Source organism: Heptranchias perlo, chromosome 4, assembly GCF_035084215.1.
Source record: "Heptranchias perlo isolate sHepPer1 chromosome 4, sHepPer1.hap1, whole genome shotgun sequence".
NCBI lineage: Eukaryota > Metazoa > Chordata > Chondrichthyes > Hexanchiformes > Hexanchidae > Heptranchias > Heptranchias perlo.
Genome location: NC_090328.1, coordinates 79616461 through 79639509, shown reverse-complemented (window position 1 = coordinate 79639509; position 23049 = coordinate 79616461). Strand labels below are relative to the sequence as shown.

The 23049-nt window shown below is 38.5% G+C and overlaps 1 protein-coding gene across 1 annotated transcript in view; it reads left to right on the top strand.

Moving 5' to 3' along the window:
* LOC137321055 (hippocampus abundant transcript 1 protein-like) overlaps positions 1 to 23049 on the top strand; it is a 98415-nt gene that overhangs the window by 41081 nt on the left and 34285 nt on the right. The window contains exons 2-5 of the mRNA XM_067983215.1: positions 3316 to 3411; positions 12965 to 13027; positions 19683 to 19810; positions 22852 to 22966. Of these exons, the coding sequence (XP_067839316.1) occupies positions 3316 to 3411; positions 12965 to 13027; positions 19683 to 19810; positions 22852 to 22966 (402 nt within the window). The remainder of the gene's footprint in view (positions 1 to 3315; positions 3412 to 12964; positions 13028 to 19682; positions 19811 to 22851; positions 22967 to 23049) is intronic.

The following is a 23049-nucleotide window of genomic DNA, read 5'->3' as shown; positions in this document are numbered from 1 at the left end:
AGAATGCAGGTCCATTCTACTCGATCTCTCCTCTTAGGACAACCCTATCATCACAGGAATCAATCTAGTGCACCCCCCTCTAAGGCGCGTATATCCTTCCTTAGGTAAGGAGACCTAAACTGTGCACAGTACTCCAGATGTGGTCTCACCTATATAATTGCAGCAAGACCTCCTTACTCTTATACTCCAACCCCCTTGCAATAAAGGCTAACGTACTATTTGCCTTCCTAATTGCTTGCTGTACCTGCATGTCCATTTTCTGTGATTCATGTACAAGGACCTCTGACGACCAACATTTCTTAGTCTCTCACCTTTTAAAAAAATATTCTTCTTTTCTATTCTTCCTACCAAAGTGGATAATTTCACATTTCCCCACATTTTATTCCATCTGCCACCTTCTAGCCGACCTGTCGATATCCCTTTGAAGCCTCTTTGCGTCCTCCTCACAGCTTGCTTTCCCACCTAGCTTTGTATCATCAGCAAACTTGGATACATAACACTAGGTCCCCTCATCTAAGTCATTGATATATATTGTAAACAGCTGAGGCCCAAGCACTGATCCTTGTGGTACCCCACTTGTTACAACTTGCCAACCTGAAAATGACCCATTTATTCCTACTCTCTTTTCTGTCCAATAACCACTCCTCTACCATGCTAATATATTACCCACAACCCCATGAGCCCTAATCTTGTGCGACAACCCTTTGTGTGGCACCTTATCGAATGCCTTTTGAAAATCCAAATATACTACATCCACTGATTCCCTTTTATCTACCCTGCTAGTTACACCCTCAAAAAAGAAACTCTAATAGGTTTGTCAAACACTATTTCCCTTTCATAAAACTGTTTGACTCTGCCTAATCATATTATGATTTTCTAAGTGTAGTAAGCCTGAGTAGATGTCCTTAATAATAGATTCTAGCATTTTCCCTACTACTGATGTCAGGCTAACTGGCCTATAGTTCCCTGTGTTCTCTCTCCCTCCTTTCTTGAATAGTGGGGTTACATTTGCTACCTTCCAATCCATGGACACCATTCTAGAATCTAGGGAATTCTGGAAGATCAAAACCAATGCATCCACTATCTCTGCAGCCACCTCTTTTAAAACTCTAGAATGTAGACCATCAGGTCCAGGGGATTTGTTGGCTTTTAGTCCCATTAGTTTCTCCAGTGCTTTTTCTTTACTAATCTTAATTGCTTTAAGTTCCTTACTCTCATTAGCCCCTTGGTTCCCCACTATTTCTGGTATGTTTTTGTGTCGTCTTCTGTGAAGACAGATACAAGATATTTGTTTAACATCTCTGCCTTTTCCTTATTGCCCATTATAATTTCTTCTGCCTCTAAGGGACCCGCGTTTACTTTTGCTAATCTCGTCCTTTTTACATACTTGTAAAAGCTCTTACAATCTGTTTTTATATTTCCTGCTGGTTTACTCTCATATTCAGTTTTCTCCCTCTTTTTCAATTTCTTCGTCATCTTTTGTTGATTTCTAAATCCTCAGGCTTACTACTCTTTGGCAACATTATAAGCCTCTTTTAATCTATCCTTAACTTCTTTAGTTAGCCATGGTTGGATCATTTTTCCCATGGAATTTTTATTCCTCGGGAATGTGTATTTGTTGAGAATTATGAATTATTTCTTTAAATGTTCACCATTGCCTATCTACCGTCATATCTTTTAATCTAATTTCTCAATCAACTTTAGCCAACTCGCTCCCCCCATACCTACGTAATTGGCTTTGTTTAAATTTAAGACTCTAGTTTCAGACTTAGCTACATCACTCTCAAACTCAATATGAAATTCATCATATTATGATCACTAGGATCCTTGATTATAAGATTACTAATTAACCCTGCCTCATTACTAGATCTAAAATAGCCTGTTCCCCAGTTAGTTCCTTGACATATTATTCTACAAAACTGTCTAAAATGCATTCCATGAACTTGACCTTCAAACTATTTTGTCAATTTGATTTGCCCAGTCTATATGAAGATTAAAGTCCCCAGGATTATTGCATTATCCTCGTTACATGCTCCTCAAATTTCCTGATTTGTACACTCTTAAACACTATAACTACTGTTAGGGGGCCTATAAACTACTCCCACCAGTGTTTTCTGCCCCTTGTTATTTTTTAGCTCCACCCAAACTGATTCTACATCCTGATGTTCTGAGCTAAGATCCTTTCTCGCTACTGCTGTTATCTCATCCTTTATTATCAGGACTACCCCCCACGGTGCTGTGGCCAATTTGCCCATCCTCCCTGCAGTCTTTGTTCTCATGCACACTGGTAGCAAGTACCTCGTACCTGTTGGATAAGGGTAAAGGCTGAGGCTTCTCCACCACTGCATATTTGAGGAACCTTGGAGGGCAAAAGGAAGATAGAGATGCGATAGTAGTTAGAAAGAACAGAAGGCTCAGGATAATTTTAAATGAGAGAATCATTATTACTGTAATTCTACCATAATCAATCAATTACTGTAATTCTACCATAATCGAGACACACGACAACGCAAAATCGTCGAGCAGAAATTGATAGCCAAGTTCCGCACCCATGAGGACGGCCTCAACCGGGATCTTGGGTTCATGTCACGCTACACGTTACCCCACCAGCGAACAAATGTTATCTGTTTTTAATATAATGGGTCATTTGCTGGCTCTCTCTGCCTTCCGGATGTTTCTGCCTCTCTCTGTGTTTTTTTTTTCTCTGTTTTTTTTCCCTGTTTGTTTTTTTGTTGAATGTGTATTCGGAGGTTCTGCAGGTAACACCTCTCTGTCTGAACACGGTGATTGCCTTGGCAACGGGCAGTTGCAGGGGCAGTCTGTAAACACCATGTATTATTGTTCAATATGTATAAATGCGTAGACTTCAAGGAGATCTTGAAACATTTGCCTGAGGAAGGAGAAAATCTCCGAAAGCTTGTGAATTTAAAATAAAATTGCTGGACTATAACTTGGTGTTGTAAAATTGTTTACAATTGTCAACCCCAGTCCATCACCGGCATCTCCACATCATAATCAATCTAAATGCACAGTGTAAGGTCTGGTTTATGTAAGCTGTAATTATGTGCACAGAAATTCCCCCCCCCCCTGCCAACACAGCCTTAATTTACTATTTTACAGAATATGACTTCGTGCATTGGGTGAAATATCTGTACTACAGCTCTTTTTAAATGTTTAGTGTACCGAAAATGCTGTGGTTTGCATTAAATATCAGTAAACTACTTCCTGTTTGGTGTAAAACATTTGGTTGCATTGTAAGTTAATTATGATTGATTTTGTTCCTATGGTAAGCTGCTCTATCTTTTTGTTTTTCAGCAACAAGGAATTGGTCGGCCCAGTGTTTATCATGCAGTAGTTGTCATCTTTTTAGAATTCTTTGCCTGGGGACTGTTAACCACGCCAATGCTAACAGTGAGTACGGTTTGTTTCATGGTAAATTTCTGCAATTGCTTACTGCATCAAACAAAATTTGACGCAGCACTGAAATGGCCCAATAATAAACATGTCGCCTCCTTTCTTCCTTGGTCTAATGAGCATATTGTGAAAGATCTGATGGGCACTTTTTGATACAGCACTGTCCATGATCTGGAATTCCTCAATCTTACTGAGTGACCTGCCTTGTGTTGGAGATAACTGGGTAGTACCCCTATATTGTTTGTGTTTTTCAACAGTTTTTTTAAATTAGTGAAGCTTGTAAGGACTCAACATTTTTCAGTTAGCATTTGTTTAATGCTGAGATTGCGAACTGAGATTGCGAATGCTAACTGCTGTTATATCTCTGCTATGCCATTAAAATTTCTTAAACTTCGATAAGAATAAAACAAAGTTTAAAAAAAACTGAAAAATTCCTACTACAGTAACTTTTTAATACTGGTTTGCCACATCACCTTTAACAATGTTACAGATTCAATATGAGTACTTTCACCTTGCTATCAGTTAAATTATTCCCCTTCTAGACAATGTAGATTGGGAAATTAGTCACTTTAAAATAGAAAATAATGACAAAATAGCAGGAACTGTAATGTGGTTGCAGCTGGGTCAAGACTGGCAATTAAATATTCCTGGGTATAATGATCAGGAGGGATAGGAAAGGAAGAAAATGAAGAGGCATAATAATATTGGAGCCCCATGTTCTAGCACTAGTGCATAAGGATTTAAATAGACAAGTGGTCCAGACAAATCTCTTTTGGATTGCGTCAATGGATTAGCAAGGAGAGGGTTCATTACTGGGAGAATATTATAGACTGCCAAACAGTGGAGAGGAAATTGACTATGAAATTTGTAGACAAGTTAGTGGCATGGAATCATAATTGTGAAGATTTTAATTATCTAAAAATAGATTAGGGTATGGAAAATGTGGTATAATGGGAGTTTTTTTGGAATGTGTTCAGGGCTGGTTTCTTAGTCAGTCTTTGCTACTCCCACCAGGCAGTGAAGCACTACTTGACCTGGTTCTGGATAATGAAGCAGAATCAATTGGCCTAAAATTAGTGGAATTAGATCATACTTGAAACTTAGCATTTAGTGCTTACAGAGCAGATAACAGAAATGACAACCAGAACAGATATAAAGAATATAGGAAACCTACAAAAAGGATTAGAAAGGTTAAGAGGGAGTAAAGAGAAAATTGGCAAAAAATATTATCGGCAATAAATGGCTTTCTATAGGCACATTAGTGGTACATGGACAGTTAAGGTAGGGATGCGAAAAGATGAGGGAGGCAATCTTGTAGTGAAGAATGAAGGAATGGCAGAGGTAAATTTAAGTACTTTGCCTCACTTTTCAGAGGAGATGGATATTGCCATTGTAGAACCACCAGAGATGGATGCAGAACAATTCAAGAAGGTTATCATTCAAAGAGTACTAAATAAGTTACACAAACTTTAAAGTAGACAAATCACAGTTTACATCTGGGGATTGATGTAACGAGAGAGGGAATAGCAGAGGCCATGACTAAAAGTTTCTAAAATTTTTCAAAGAGGAAAATTGTGATGAAGACAGGAGGCTGGCAAATGTTGCATCCTTTTTCATAAAAATGAGATGGGGATAGCCAGTGAAATATAGGCCTATTAGCCTTTTCTCCAGTTCTTGATCAACTACTAGAGTCTATAATACATGATAAAACTTCTAAGCAGTTGGAGAAATATGAATTAATCAGCATGGATTTTTGAAGAGCAGTTTGGGCTTGATCATTCTTATAGAATTATTTGAAGGAATAACCGAGGGTAGATGTAGTTTCTATGGCATTTCAAGAAGTATTCGATGAGGTAGCACACAAGATACTTACGGCAAAAATGGCACATGGAATTGAGGGGCATGTGGCCACATCAATAGAGAAATGATTTGAGAGCAGAAAGCAATTATGAAAAGAAACTTGAGAAATTAGAGCTTTATTCATTTAAGGTTGAGGAGTGACCTAATGAAGGTCATCAGGATTATGAAGGCTTATGATAGATTGGCTAGTGAGACAGTAAAGAGGAGGCACAAATTGAAGGTGAGGTTAGAAAAAAATTTCAAGGATGGCTAGAATATGGAATTACCAAATCATTGTTGAAGTAGAGTTCACAAGTACTTTTAAAAGGGACCTAAATAGTCACTTGAAAAAGAATATTAAAGGGTTTGAGGAGTGAGCAGGAGTGTGTGATTAGATTAGGTGGCTCGTGAAGAAAAGTACTGGTGCAGATTTGATGGTCTGCATAGGCTGTTTCTGCACTGTTAACATTCAATGATCCAACGCTAACCTCTTAAAATTGGTTAAACTATGAAATTCAGACATCTGCATATTTCAAATTTTCAATGCATTTAGTGTACCAGTTAAAAAGGAGAGAATTAGATTTGAATCCAGAAATCTTGTGCTATTAAAATCTGTAGAAAAAGCTCCTGTCTATCTTTTCAAAACAGTGTCTAAATATACTCGTGACTTTTAATCTTTAGGTAATTTAGAAGCAAGTGCCAGTAAGTAGAACTTGTGCTATGAAACTTGGAAATTGTTTGAAAATAATCCCATAACTAAAACTGGGGTAATACAATTCTGTTTGTTCTATGTATTTCATGAAAAGCTTAGCAAAGAGGATGCTGCAGCTATTTATCACTTGTCTTCCCTCTTTCGCCATACCAGAGGTGGCGTTGGGAAGGGGCTTTGTGTATCATGGAATAGCTCATTCACTTAAAGGGAGTGGATACTGCAGATCAGTAGAGCCTGCTGATCCTGGAATTTCTAGAAGAGCTTAAAACATAGGAAAATCAAGGATGAAGCTACTAGAAAATGAGGTGAATTTTTGGATCTAGATTTTGGCAAATATCCAAAAAGTGTATTGCTACTAGAATATGACCTTAGCTTGGTTGTCTTCACTTTGGAGTTGATATAGATAGTTGTGCAAACTATGTGAAGGTCAATTTATCTACTTCCATTCCACACATTCTAGAGCCACAGATTTTTTTTGGGGGGTGGGCACTAAATATTCCTCATTGAACAGCGATTTGGTGGCATTGTGTAAAATATTTTGGTTTGTGGAATATCCATTCAGGAATGTAAAACTGCCTAAATATTTATAAGGTCAGTCACCGCATTGTGGTTTTACTTTTCTAAATTTCCCACGCCAATTAGTAGGTTATGTTGTCACATGATTCTTTTCTGGTGGAGTAATCTTTTTTTGGTCCACAAAAAAAATTAGTGACTCCTATTGACACATGCCTTTTTAGTGTACTGTATTTGAACAAAGCTAATGCTACCTTGGTGAATTGATTTTGCACTAAGTTGGTGATCTAGGTTTACTCTTGGTCTTCGTTCAGCTCTATAATATTTGACAAGCAGGACATATTCCTGCTTGTTGGATCATCCAAGTTGAAATTCAGAACCAGTTCCTGCAGTGTTCAAATTGTGCACAATATAGATATTTTTTATAAAACTCTATTGTTTTTAATCTGTGAGCTAGTTTCATAAATGCCAGAGAATAGCCACTATATCAGTACTATTCTCATTTATTGGGTCTCTATCAAACAGTGTACCATGAATGCTGTTTGATAGAGACCCAGTAAATGAGAATACCATTGAGGTGGAATATAGCTCAATAAATTTTGTGTCTCAATAACTCAACTTTAAGTTAGTTTTTAACTGTCATAACCATTTTAGACTTCAAATGTTCAAAGAATTATGATTAAAATAGTCTTCACTCCTTGTGAATAGTTGTTTTAAATTGTGCTGGGATATTTGTATTATTGGCAAAGTGTTCCTTGGGCATAAGCTGTCATGTTTTGAAATAGGAACACCTGAATATTTGGACCAATTCTCATTTGTTGTATAAACTTAAGTATAAATATATATTCCATTTTTTAAAAACATGAGTACAGTAGCCTAGTGGCAAGTTGAGAAATTCAATAAATCTGGTATTTTGTACACTAGTATGAAAGCTTCAGGATTGTATCCTATCTTGTCTGTCCTACATGTGACTGCAGTCCCACTTTGCTTGACAGTTATTGCCCAAAGGGCCACAAAGGATAGGGGCAGTGCCCATGTCGCCCACATCCCAAGAACAAATTCTAAAATCATTAGATGTTAAAAAAAAATTCTCAAAGAAGGATTTGGTACTAATGTAGAAACTACTGCCATCTTTATTTACTAGCCCATTACAATTTCTTTTTAGAAGAGCTACTATCACTGTCAGAATCTAGTTAAGTTTTTACATATACCACATACTTTGCTTAATGTAAGTTCTGCTGGTTGCCATCAAAATTATGTAAAAACATGTCTTTTTGGTATTATCATTTATATTGCCCAAGCAGAGGTAAGGTTTCTATAATTTATTTTGAGGTAGAAAGTGAAGAGATATGCAAATACTGGAGAGATTCCCTTTAGTGGAGCTGATTAAATCCTGACCTTTACACAGTACGTCTGCCTGTGGGGGGGGCCTCCATACTTTGGAATTTTGTCCCTTGTATGTAGAAACCTAAACTCAGTATTAACCACCACTTGTTGAAATAGGTTTGTTGGAGTATGGATTGAGGCAGGGGAAAAAAAACTTAGGTATTGGCACCCTAGTACAATTCTTCTCTACAACCACCATTGGGGTTGCCAACTCTGGACGTATTCTTGGAGGTTTCACCAGATGACCTCGCGTCTCCAACAGCTCCATCCCCGTGCTCCAACCATCGTGGGGTATAAAACTTGCTACCATATGGAGTGGTTGAGGCAACTAGCATAGGTGGATTTAAGGGGAAGCTAGATAAATACACGAGGGAGAAAGGAATAGAAGGATATGTTGATAGGGTTAGATGAAGTAAGGTGGGAGAAGGCTCGTTTGGAACATAAACACTGGCATAGACCTGTTGGGCCAAATGGCCTGTTTCTGCTCTGTAAAATTCTTATGTAATTGTGCCCGACACGTCGTTTCGCTGCACACCACCTTCCCACGCCAACTGGAAAGCACACAGAGCCTTAGTCAATAATCAGCCAATCGGGTAACTGTCAGTCGAATAGCCATTTTTCCCCCCATCTCCAATATTTTTATAACTAATAAATTAAAGTGTTAAAAGAAAATGGGGGAAAAGAATACAATTTATTTTGATGTCCCTATGATTAACATCCCCATCCTCAATGATGACGGAGTCCAGCACGTGAGTGCAAAAGACAAAGCTGAAGCGTTTTCAACCATCCTCAGCCAGAAGTGCCGAGTGGATGATCCATCTTGGCCTCCTGCCGATATCCCCACCATCACAGAAGCCAGTCTTCAGCCAATTCGATTCACTCCACGTGATATCAACAAAGGCTACGGGCCCCGACAACATCCCGGCTGTAGTGCCGAAGACTTGTGCTCCAGAACTAGCCGCGCCTCTAGCCAAACTGTTCCACTATGGCTACAACACTGGCATCTACCCAATAATGTGGAAAATTGCGCAGGTATGTCCTGTCCACAAAAAGCAGGACAAATCCAATCCGGCCAGTTACTGCCCCATCAGTCTACTCTCAATCATCGGCAAAGTGATGGAAGATGTCGTCGACAGTGCTATCAAGCGGCACTTACTCACCAATAACCTGCTCACCGATGCTCAGTTTGGGTTCCGCCAGGACCACTCTGCTCCAGACCTCATTACACCCCTGGTCCAAACATGGACAAAAGAGCTGAATTCCAGAGGTGAGGTGAGAGTGACTGCCCTTGACATCAAGGCAGCATTTGACAGAGTGTGGCACCAAGGAGCCCTAGTAAAAATAAAGTCAATGGGAATCGGGGAAAACTCTCCAGTGGCTGGAGTCGTACCTAGCACAAAGAAAGATGGTAGTGGTTGTTGGAGGCCAATCATCTCAGACCCAGGACATTGCTGCAGGAGTTCCTCAGGGCAGTGTCCTAGGCCCAACCATCTTCAGCTGCTTCATCAATGACCTTCCCTCCATCATAAGGTCAGAAATGGGGATGTTCGCTGATGATTGCACAGTGTACAGTTCCATTCGCAACCCCTCAAATAATGAAGCAGTCTGTGCCCGCATGCAGCAAGACCTGGACAACATCCAGGCTTGGGCTGATAAGTGGCAAGTAACATTTGCGCCAGACAAGTGCCAGGGAATGACCACTTCCAACAAGAGAGAGTTTAACTAAATCCCCTTGACATTCAACTGCATTACCATCAACATCCTGGGGGTCTCTATTGACCAGAATCTTAACTGGACCAGCCATATAAATATGTGGCTACAAGAGCAGGTCAGAGGCTGGGTATTCTGCGGCAAGTGACTCACCTCCTGACCCCCCAAAGCCTTTCCACCATCTACAAGGCACAAGTCAGGAGTGTGATGGAATACTCTCCACATGCCTTGATGAGTGCAGATCCAACGACACTCTAAGCTCGACACCATCCAGGCCGAAGAAGCCCGGTTGATTGGCACCCCATCCACCACTAAACATTCACTCCTTTCACCAGTGCGCACCATGGATGCAGTGTATACCATCCACAGGATGTACTGCAGCAACTCTCAAAGGCTTCTTCGACAGCACCTCCCAATCCCGCGACCTCTACCACCTAGAATGACAAGGGCAGCAGGCAAGTGGGAACAACACCACTTGCACGATCCCCCACCAAGTCACACACCATCCCGACTTGGAAATATATCTCCGTTCCTTCATCGTCGTTGGGTCAAAATCCTGGAACTCCCTACCTAACAGCACTGTGGGAGAACCTTCACCACACGGACTGCAGCGGTTCAAGAAGGCGGCTCACCACCACCTTCTCAAGGGCATTCAGCTATGGGCAATAAATGCTGGCCTTGCCAGCGATGCCCACATCCTATGAACGAATAAAAAAATGTGTCCAGGAGATTGATCTTTAATTCCTGGAGATTCCAGGACAATCCTGGTGGGTTGACCGCCTTAACTACCATGGTAAATTGAGATGAAACTTCTTCCATTGGGATTGCCTCCAACAGTATTTTGTTTTTCCCACCTTATGTTTGTTTTTATTTTTTTTTTAAATTCTCAGCCAATTACATCGTGGTGTACCGCATCCTACCTAGGAAATGGGGTGAGCTACAAATCATCAGCTGCAGTTTGACCAGCAAAATATTGTACCAGTTTTAGCTTCTAACAATTCACATTGGCGTATAAACCAACAAATGCCCAGTTTAATACATGTAGCTCTTAGACATGTCCTCATTTCCTCTCCTAAATTTTTCCACCCTTCGGGAAGCCAATTTACCTCTGCCAATACTGTAACTGGTTTGAGCCTGACTGGCACTGCAAGTTTATTTAGGTCCGTTGTTTTCATTGTGGTTCAATCAAATTGGAAAAAGTCAGTGCTTTATTTCTAAAAGAGCAATCCCAGATGTGTGTGGTGCAAAAATATTTACAGGGGCATTCAGCTAAGAAGTTCATTGAAAAATAAGGTGGTCAAAAGGGTAAACATTTGACCTGCTTTAAGTCTCTGAAATGACCTGTTCAGTGTAAAGTCTGAAATACTGAACAAAAATGTACAACATTTGAGAATCACTTACTGTGTAAGTTAAATGTTAGTAAACTTTGTTCAGAGCAGAGTTTACTAATAAACTCTTTTCTCAGCTTGACACGCCATTAACCTAGATAAGATTTTTTACCTCCGATACAAAATAATGTAATATTTTGGGGTAGAAATAAAGGAGAGTGACTTTATTCCATGCACTCTTGAATTTGTAGGATGTAGTTAATATAAATGTATTAAGTTGGAGCAGCCACACATACAGCTGCTGTAATTCTGAGCTGCTGGTGCCCATGCAACCATATTCTAGTATGAGCCGCCAAATTCACAAGAGGAGAGAAGTGGGGGGAGGCGGTGGAGTGGAGAACAACGTGCGTTTATGTAGCACCTTTAACATAGAAAAATATCCCAACTCACGTCGGGCATAATAGGGAAAATGATGAACAAACCTTTTTTTAAAACAAACCTTTACTGTTCATCATATGGAATTTCTTTTTAAAAAGAAAAGCTTCCCTGACTCTCTGCATAAATACTTAAGGATAAGATTGTTTGACCTAGAGCATTTAAATCATTCATGATTTAATATGATTAATCTAATTTATAGTCTCTGTATAAAGGAAATCTAAGGCCAAAATCAGAGTAAATTGATCAGCATTAGTGATGATCACAGATACCTACTATTGAATTTGACAGTAAATGCCAAAAATTGGTGATTAATGGAATCTCACTCTACTCAAACATTTACTAGTGATAGACCGAGAATGAAGAAGCTAGCATGTAGAATATTTCTGTGTTAATAGTATTCAAATAAAGTTTGGAATACAGATAATTTTAGCATATAGCTTGTAAGAGCCCAATTCCCTGTTGTTAGATCTGGGAATTCTAAATTCAGAAGTTGGATTGATAACATTCCCATTCTATGAAGTTACAAGTTGAAAGACCTTGCAGTAAATGTCATTCAGCAGCAGTAGCACTCCTATACTGTTAGTGTTTTGATAACTGGCTGAAATTTACTCATTTATTGTAAATTCCCAATCTGTTTCCTTTTATATTATTAAATTGCTAATCTAATGTTATCAATGTTGACATTTTTGAATACAAATTAAGGTATACATTTTACATTCATAAGCGTCAGCTTGGCTCACTGGTAGCACTTTCACCTCTGAGTCAGAATGCCTTGGGTTCAAGTACCGCTGCAGGACTTGAACATAGAATCTGGGCTGACGCTAAGGAATTCTGCTTTGATGCTGATGCTGTCTTTTCAGATGAGACGTTAAACCGTGGCCCTATCTGCCTATTCAGGTAGTTGTAAAAGAATCCAGGGCATTATTCAAAGAAGGGAGTTCTCCTAGTTTCCTGGCAAACATTTATCCCTCAGCCAACATCACTAAAACGTATTGACTGGTTATCTCATATTGACCATGTTAAGTACAATTTTTACCACCATAGTATGCATTTTTAAAAAGAATAACTAATCACTTGAATGTTGACGTTAAATGATTTTAACCTGGTCTGGTTATTGTTAGCTGCAACTGGGTTGAAGCACCATTACAAAATGTTCAGTGATGTGTGAAATAAAGTGTGCTGACCATTTGCAAGTTAGTTGTCATAGTTTAGAGTAACCAGTTTTGTTTTTATAGTGGATAGGTGGAGTTGCTTTATTTGACCATCTTCCATTCTACTCTTTCCTCCTCCCCCCCCCCCCCCCCACACTTTTCACTGGAGTAAATCTGGGGTTTATTTGAGAGATAATTAATGCCCACTCTTGCCATTTGTTTCTCCTGTCACCGGGGTAGGCCTTGCGTCATCCCAGTAATTTGGCTATATTTCACTAAAGTTTTATTGGAATAGCACATTATTATTAATGGGGAAACACTGTCAGACTGAACTTTTGAGACGTTTCACTACGTTAAAGGCACTATGTAAATACAAGTTGTTGTTACAGTGAGATTGTTGATACTTACTGAATCTATGAACTAAATAGGTTCTGCCCTTGTACATCTAATATTTTTATTCTCTTTCTTGACAGGTTCTGCATGAAACATTTCCCAAACATACATTTTTAATGAATGGCCTTATTCAGGGTGTAAAGGTAAGAATATCTCTGCAATTGAGTTCCTGATGTGCAGAAGGAATTAAGTTAGGTATCATTTCATAAAAATAAAGAGATGTGTGGAGATGTATATTGCATGTGAAATTGTAGTATCAGAGGTTTTAAGATCACTATAATCAACATCATATTTCAGTTGAAGTTTCATTCTAATACTTTAAATACATTATGTGCAGTATTTCAGAATTATTTTGAAGTTTGTTGACCTTGCTTAAAACAAACTAAATTGTTTTCTTCAAGTTATATTTTGTTTCAGTAAATTTAGTAAAGGCAATTTAGGAAGTGAGCATGCAGAACAAGCACAATGCACATTTTACAGGTGAATGCTGAACAGCGGAAGCTATGCTGCAGTCTCTTCCTCTTCTGATGAGTGGTGTGATTCTTTGTTTTTTTTTAAAAAATAAAGGAACTGAGTTTTCGCAATGATTTGTATTGCACTTCCTCACTGCTCTTGGCTCCTTTTTTTACAGAAATGCATTAATGACACGTTCATAACGCACCAGAAGACCTTGTTATAATTTGCTTCTTGGTTATGAAGATTTAGATTTAGATTTAAAAAAATACTCCCAAGAATTTCACTACAAAGGTTGGCACATGAGCATGCACAGAATGTTACGTTGTAGGAATGCATAGCATTTTCCTTACATGGCTGGGTTTTAAATTCTTTTTGCCTTGTGTTTCTGGAAGCATTTTATGAAAAATGTTAACATTCTGAATGTATATTCTGTTTGGCTGAATATTTGTATAGGTAAATGAGTTTTATCATAACTCTCCACTCAACATCTCTTTAGTTAATCCAATTTATTAACTTTTTATTGAAATCCCAGAAACTATGTCCCAATTGCTAACTTCTAAATTTGGTCAAGCTAGTTTTTGTTCATGTTCCTGAATTTATTCTAAAATGATTTTGGGATCCCTTGTGTTGCACAAGTTCTCAGTTAAACCACTGTACAGTTAACCTGCTGTAAGGCCTCTGATCAATACAATCCACACAACACCTCCCTGACAGCATAGCTAATGCCCTGTTTCGTTTACATTTCTGCTGGCAGCAGCCTGAGTCTCGGTGCTAGAAAGTGTAAAGTAAATGAGCTGCTGAGAGTCACCTAATGAGATGGATTCACCAGGTCCGGTTGGTGACTGAGTGTAAACAGTTGCTTGGGAGTGAGGCTGCCATGTTTTCTGGCTGTTGGTATGTCTTAGAGGCCACTAAGATACTTTATGTGCTGTGCTGTATGGATCTTCCCCCAGTTATTGGGGAAAGTCCAGTGTCCAGAACATAACTATGAACTATGTATTTTAACACAGTTGTGCCTGCTGTTATTTTTATCATGATATGGTGCTGTAGAATTACCTTGTAATGTAACTGGATGGTGGAAGTTCCATCGTACTGGGAGCTTCTGCTTTAAGAAACACAAGGCATAAAAAAAATTAAAACCTCACCATATGAGGAAAATCTGCATGCCTATATCCTAACATTCTGTGGAATTGCATGCTGCTGTTCTAGCCTTTGCAATTAGCAAGGATTATTATCACTGTCATATAAACCATATGTTCTCAAAATCTGACTTGTCAGCTATTCCTGTACAGATTGATCTATAAAGGTACTTTCAAGTTTTTGATTTAGGCACACACAACTGAAACAAGGCAACATGTTGAAACCAATCCGATTGGTAGGTGATAAACATCAATGCAGTAGGTTGATTTTTGTCAGATGGTTTTTGAGAATGAACTGTTACATGTTCAGACTCAGTTGCAGAAATTCATGGATTTTTTTGACAGTCTGAGAAAGGAAGCTTGCATACCCATCATACCTCCTGAGATATAGCCTATGAAAAATAAAACAAAATGACAACATCCTGGTGAACTCTGGCACATCTTGTGCAAGCCTATCTTTTAAACAAGTAAATGCCCTCCAAAGTAAGATAAATATTTTGTCATATTTATGTTTAATAGAGAATTGTACACTCTCTTCCATGCCTCTGGAAATTTTTAATTGCCCAAAATGTTTTAATTTAGAATATTATCCCAATTCGTTTCATCTCGGTACCATAGCATAATGTACAGGTTATAGGTTTCAATTTGACATTTTCTTGCCTTTTAATGCTGCCTTTATGAAATGCATTGTGGGAGTCTTCAAATCTAGATCCCGTCCATTAGGAATTGTTGAGATGTATAACTCTCATGAGCGACTTATGGTCATGCATGCTTAATGATGACAGAACCAACATTTAGATCCGGGAATATTATATGAATTCTGAGTGTTCAATAATTAGCTTTTTAAAAAAATTGAAAGTTGTGTCTAATAATGGATGACTGTACTGAATTTGAGGATGAGCAGGTCAGTTTCCCAATACAATACAGACAATTAACCGTTAATTATTTCTATAGAGTCTTGCCTTTTTATTGTGAGAACTTCTTGATAGTACAGCTGTTTTGTGGGTTCTTGTAGTGGGTTTTACACCACGTGATTTTTAGTGTTTCTTGTATTTAGTATGCATTTTTTTTAATGTGTTTCCTTTTAGGTGTAAAATACTGGGAAAAGATGAATGTGAGGTGGAATCATGTCCTCTTTATAAAAAAAAATCAACTTCTATTAGAGATTTCTGTTTATGTGCAGAGCATTCACGCAGGCTGAATGTACACATCTGTAGAAAGATCTTTACTGGTTTAATGACCAATCTGTAGTGAGTTTGTCACTATTCTGAGTTTTAATGGGTAATGATTCAAACGGATTCAGATCAGGAGTATCTTCAGTCATGCTGGATATTTTGAAGATAGCCAAAGGTCTGTTAATATAAATGCATTTTGAGGGCTATGATATGTTTTATAATATGAGTTATAATTTAATTTGTACTGTAATTACCTAGTAAGTGATTAAAATTAAATACTGTATAGCAGGCCTTCATAGCACTAAGAGTTCTTTCAATCTGAGACTCCTGAAAAGTGTGGTTTGGCTTGAGCCTAGTTATATTTCGACCCATAGCAAACCAAAGATAGTATATAATAAATTTATTAAAATAGGTTGCTCCCCTGATGCCTTAGTGGGTAAAAACAATTATCTAGTGTAGTACTAAGCCAAACAGACTCGAAGGTGCCAGGTTCGATTCTTGCTCTGTGCTGAGTTAGCTGATATCAGCAGGGTCAACAGCTGTAACATTACAATTGGCCTCCATGCTCCTTGGCTAGGGAGAGGAAAAATCTGCTGCATTCCTGCTCCTACTCACTATCCACTGCTGGAAAGTAGATCCATGTGGATATTTGGCAAGAGGATTGGCTTCTGCTGTGCTAGTTTGCTAATTTTGCTGTCTAGAGTTGAGGGGAAACTGGGGGTGGAAAATTCAAGGATGAAGAAATAGATATATAAAGAATATCACTTTTTTATCATTAAAATCACCAGTTGTCTGACCTTAAGGTACATATGTGAAAATTGTTCAACTTTCTCTCTGAAATACTGACTGTATGCCATCAACTGGTCGAGAATTTTCTGCCTGATTAAAGCTAGTCTTTGTTTTCAGGATTCTGCTTCATCAGAATATAGACTAGAAAACACAAGGCGGAGAAAAATAAAAACGTGGACACAACAACCGCGCACACAGGAAAAGACACAAGTGTTGAGAAGCATATCAAGAAATGGTTAACGGGCAGAAGTGATATGCCTCTGACCATTTCCTGATCCCCCATCTTAGCACTTTACAGGTCATGCAATGCCGTTTCCTGTGTGTGGTCATTTTTTTTCTCTCCTCCTTTCCCTTACTCTATTCCTTCTAAATGCTGTTCCTCTGTAATGGTTTTTTTTACCTGAAACGTCAGCTCACTTGTGTTTTCTTCGGGTGCTGCGTGACCTGCTGAGTGTCTCCCGCGTTTTCTGATTTTGTTTCAGAATTCCAGCATCTGCAGTATTTTGCTTTTTGTTCATAATGAAGTAATCCAGTAGTTCTGATATACTGCTGTTGCATCTGCATTTTACTTCTCAATCACTTAAGTAATGCAGCCTACTAGGATTAGGCAGTATCTGGATATTTGTGCTACAAGAATGAGCTCTCCTGGATGCTTTTGAATTTGATTTCATTTAAATGTAAACAAAAAGAATATTTGTAATTCTAGAGTTTCCTTACCCTCAAGCCACTGATGTGACTTGTTTTTTCAAGTTCTTTTTAGAGCCTTGTTCAGTGACCATCAAATTCAGCTGAGCATGACTGGCACTATTCTGTGTTTTGGGACTGATTGCAGAATGGGGCAATTTTATATTTATGAGCAGATAAGAATAGTATATCTGAAATGTTTTGTCATAGCAGACCCCCTAATTTCCCCTTTTTACTTAATTTTTAATATGTTATTTATCTTTCAAGCTGAGCGTCCATTTCATTCTAACAGGCAGGGAGCTTATTTATACTTTCAGAAATTGTGAAATGGCCTTTGTTTCATGCACCTTAGTGAGCATGAGATCGCTGTGTAATCTATCTTTAGTTATAGAAATAGGGAGGCCGGGGGACCTCCTGCAAATACTCAAGCTGTCGGGGATCCTCAGCACTTGTAGAGATCTTTGTCCTAACCTCCAAAAGATTGTCAGTTTAAAACTGCCGTTACAGGAAACTTTTAAAAAAAAATTAGTATACAAATAATGTACTAGTAAGTGAAAAATATACAATATAGCAGTCTTGAGGAATTGCTTAGGTTGCACGGTGTGCCCTGCCCCAGATGGACATGGACATTTAGAACAGAAAAATGGTTGACGTGTTGCAAGCTGCCCTGCATTGTTCCTTCCACCTGTTGGAAGTGCAACTGGTGAGGATAGAACTGGACTCAGCTGTGATGGCCTCCTTGGTCAAATAACCTGTTAATGCTTGCTGTCCTAGTGTGCACTTGGGTACGCTACTGGAAGGTTATGTGCTGTAGAGCAATAACTCACTGAGAGTTGTTGCCTTGAAGACAGCAGGTTAAGGGGGGGGATTAATAGAAGTCATCAGACTGCATAATATCTTTTGTTTTGTTGGGAAAAAATTATAATATTCAATTGCTGTGCATATGCCTTTTAAGACAACCACAACCCAAATTATTTTCAAAATAGTTAGATGATGGGGTAGGTGCGGTAGTCACTTCCTGTTAGTGGGAGGTGTGGGGCGTAGCTCGTAAGGAACCAGTGCATCATCATTCTGAAGAAGGGTCTGCATCCGAAACGTAAACTTGTTTGTTCTCTCCACGGATACTGACTGACCTGCTTTGTGTTTCCAGCATTTTGTTTGTTTCAATTTTCCAACATCTGCAGTATTTTGCTTTTTAGTGTAACATTTAGCTGTTTTCAGGGAAATTATTTAGATGTGATCACCTTGGTGGTAGTACCCACTGTGTGCACAAAATCCTGTGTATTGACTTTAGTTGCAAAATATTTGCTAAACCAAATGTGTAGAAGACTTGGTAGATTCCTCTGCATTACTGAGAATTCCTGTTTGTTTTTAATCTAAAAGCAGTGTTAAGTGTCGCTTTTCATAATGAGACGCGCATGACACCTTGAGACCACCCTTCCTTTTCCTTATCTTGGAATGTGTGTATTGGCTTTCTTTGTTCAGGTCTGCCTGTCATCTGGCAGATTCAGCATACCAAGCAGTAGACCTTTGAGGAATGGAAGCATGGATGGGCATTAGACTTCAGATGCAATCAGCACCAGTCAACGAGCATGAATAAGAAAGGAATGTCCTGGACAAACAGACCAGTCACTTCGTAGTGTGGCTGGCACTTTGCCAAAATTGCTGCTTTCACTCCAGAGGGCCAGTATTAATTTTAAACCTACCCCTGAGATTTTTTTTCCCTCCGTGCAGCTTCCCAAAACAATATTAGGGTTTACTGTATTAGGGGGTGGATTTCGTGGCCATTTTTAACATTGTTAAAAGATGCCGTTTTTAAACTTAAGTCTTCAAAATCAACTGACATCATACATTGCATTGTGACTCTTGAAGTCTCTCCACTTCGAAAATGATATTTAATTACGATGCAGTGTTCCTCGTTGACAATGCAGTACTCCAAGTTGACATCAAACCAATGATCCAGAGTATGAAATTGCATTTCAAACATATTAAATTACTTTCATTTTCTCCCAACATCTGACTTGCTGAAATGAGTACAGAATTCAATATGCTAGACATGTAGGTACCATTTCAGCTAGTGCTGAAAACAAACCAGTGAGATTCAGCAGCTAGGTGGTGATACTAGTAAACTCCACCGTGTTCGATGTGCTTCTGTAGTACCTTAAGTTCCATAAATTAGCTGTTTAGGGCTTGAGGCAGTTAAAAATTAAAATACAAAATGTAGCTGTACAGCAATGCAATTTCAAATGTAGCTGTACAGCAATGCAATTTCAAATTCAAATCTTTCCATGTGAAATCTAGATAACTAATGTTGTTCAGTATTTGGCCAATTTTTTATGAGCACTATGCATAGTGCTGGGTCAAAGAATGACTATCTTTGAAATTTTTTTGGATAAATTTTAAGAGCTCTAATTTGGTGATTAGCCAAGAATTGCAGGTTTTATCTTTTTTCTTTGTGGTGAAACCAGCCTATTACCTGTGTTTATTGTAGTAATGTATAAATTGCCACTACTGTTGTAGTTTGTTCTAATTTTATGTTTTCTCTCCTTTTTTAGGGTTTTTTATCATTTATGAGTGCTCCACTAATAGGTGCTTTGTCTGACGTGTGGGGGAGGAGATCGTTTCTCTTACTAACTGTGTTCTTCACTTGTGTCCCAATTCCTTTAATGAGGATAAGTCCATGGTAAGAATTGTAGGTTAGAATGGTGGGATCACATAGTGTTCACATGCAAGCAGCTGAGAGAAGGGATAGAGGTGCAACAAAATACTTTCATGTTATATTTTTACTGTCACATGTTATTTTTATAAACTGAAGAGAGTGGGTTAATAATTATCCTGCAAATAAAATAAATTAGGGTATGGAACAGTTTGCATTGTGTTTCAGATTGTATTGTGACCAGATACACTGCATCAGAGAATAACTAAGCAGAGATAAAGTGTATTAATAAAAGTAGCATTTGGGGTAAGATGGGAGGAGGAGGAGAGGGCAGTATTAAAATTTTGAAACTGTCGCTTTCAAACTTTTCTGTATTAAGAATCTCCTGCAAATGTTAACATTCCAGGGGACCCATTTTAACTTCTAAAAGACAATGTTGGGTACCCAAAGGAGAACAATGCTATCGTCGCAGAAACGTGCTTCATTACTGCACAGCAACAGAAATAATAAACTAGTAAGTCAGCAAATGCAGAAATATTCGGAAGTCTGATGACGGATAGACAGAAATATGAGCTTGAAGACCTGGGATATGATTCGACTTTTGAAAACCTATGTTTTAAAGCAACCAATAAAATATACTGGTTTTACTACATTGATCCTCAGTATAAAAAATACTGATAATGGTAGAGTTGGGTGAAACTGAGAATTAAACTTCAGGCAGTTATGTCTTAATTTACAGTGTTAAGATTTAAGTCATTTGGAATTTACACATGTACTATGGCCTGTACTGTAACCCATCAATCTGCAATTAGATAATTGAAAATGCGACACAATGTTATTTGCCAGGAATGTTTATTTTTAAATGTGATATTCTTCTGTGGAATTGATGTTCTTCCATTTGATACCACCTGTATGCAGTGATCATACAAACATTCGAATTAAGAGCAGGAGTAGGCCGCTTGGCCCCTCGAGCCTGCTCTGCCATTATATAAGATCATGGCTGATCTGATTGTGATCTCAACCCTACTTTCCCGTCTACCTACTATAATCTTTGACTCCCTTGTTAATCAAGAATCTATCTAACTCAGCCTTAAAAAATATTCAATGATCCTGCCTCCACCGCTCTTTGGGGAAGGGAGTTCCACAGATTCACGACCCTCAGAGAAAAAATTTCTCCCCATCTCCGTCTTAAATGGGGGAGGCCCCTTATTTTTAAACCGTGACCCCCTAGTTCTAGTATTTCCCACAAGGGGAAACAGCCTCTCACATCTACCCCTTCTAGTAGGATCGTATATGTTTCAATAAGATCACCTCTCATTCTTCTAAACTCCAGTGTATATAGGCCCAACTTGTCCAACCTTTCCTCATAAGATAACCCCCTCATCCCAGGAATCAGTCGAGAGAACCTGCGCTGAACCGCCTGTAAAGCAATTATGTCCTTTCTTAAATAAGGAGACAAAACTGCACACAGTATTCTAGATGTGGTCTCACCAATGCCCTGTACAACTGTAGCAAAACACTTCTACTTTTATATTCCATTTCCCTTGCAATAAATGACAACATTCCATTTGCCTTCCTAATCACTTGCTGTACCTGCAAACTAACTTTTTGTGATTCATGTAGAGGACACCCAGATCTCTCTGTACCTCTGAGTTCTGCAATCTCTCTCCATTTAAAATAATATACTGCTTTTCTATTCCTCCTGCCAAAGTGGACAAGTTCACATTTTCCCACATTATACTCCATCTGCCAAATTTTTGCCCACTCACTTAACCTATATATGTTATATAACACAAAATGCTCCTGAAAGAAGTGTGATGCCTTATCTTGCAGGAGCACTTACTAATGACATTTGTTGGATTGCACCACCAGATTGTTGGATACCATTCTGTTGCAACGAAAGCAACTATCTAGATTTTTAACATTTATCTTCTAAAACGAGGAATTTGCACAATGACAGTCCTGATATATTGCTCCTTGTATTTCTATTTTCTCACTCATGAAATCACTGGTAGTGAAATTCAACTTCGGCGGGGGTTCAAAACATACCGTAGCGGTTTGGCACCCATTATATATCCGGCCCAATTTTCCTTTCCGTTGATGGGGTGTAAAACAAGGACCTCTCCCCTTCCTGGCCTGGGGTGATTACTCCAGTTGTAGCACTCTGACTGAGATCAGTTAACTTACACAGATTGGGAATCAGCTTAGAGTCGTCTTGGTCTGTGTGGTTTAGTACCATGGTACATTTACCCACTAAACTATCTGGGGAGCTCTGTGCTTTCATTGTAAATCATGTGTTTGCCTTTGAGCTAGGAGATTTCCACAGTTCAATAGACCCAATTATCTGTAACACTGGTGTTTTGAACTCTTGTTTATATAGAAATTGTTTCCCCAGTGGGAGTACTGCAGATTTCGATTATATGAAAGATCGAGTGACCATAAAAGGATATCACCTTTATAAATAGGCCTTCTGATTCCCAGGTTTTATCTTTGTACCAGATTTTACCTGAATTCAGGAAAATCAGCAGCGACCCAGTATGTTTTCTTTTCAGGCCAAAAATAAAACCAAATCTTTAAACCTGATGTTTTCAGATTACAATCAGCAAAATGGTTTTGGAAGGATTGAATAAAATACTTAAAATAAATAATCAGTGTTCACCTATCTTCACAAAATATATGCTAAAAGGAGTTCATGTGCATCCTTAGTTGCATCCTCACTGCCTCGTCCCCACTGCACTGTTCAGTACAGGTCACAGTTGGCTAAAGGAGTGCTATGCATCAGTGCTACCTGTCGAAAGATGATTAAGTACTTCCTGCACGAATTGGGAAATCTGGCTAGTTGTATCACAAAAGAACTGTAGTATGCCAATACCAATGTTTCTGGGTTCAACCCTACTTTTCAAATTTGTTTTTCAAGGGATAATTTTGGTTTTAACCCTAAAGTCAAAAGACTTGCTTGTAAAAGGAAATCTTCAGATTTGAAACAAAGGGAAAATGCTCATTTTAATTTATATCAGAGGTGCAGTTTATGTTCTTTTCCTTACTCTTGTTTCTGCTTGCTTTTATAGGTGGTATTTTGCTGTTATTTCAGTGTCTGGAGTTTTTGCAGTCACTTTCTCAGTGATATTTGCATATGTAGCTGACATTACTCAAGAACATGAGAGAAGTACAGCCTATGGACTGGTAAGACACAATTTTTGTACTTTTCTGGACACATGAAGCTTAGAATTTTGAAACTTAAGAAAAAGGCATACACTAAATACATA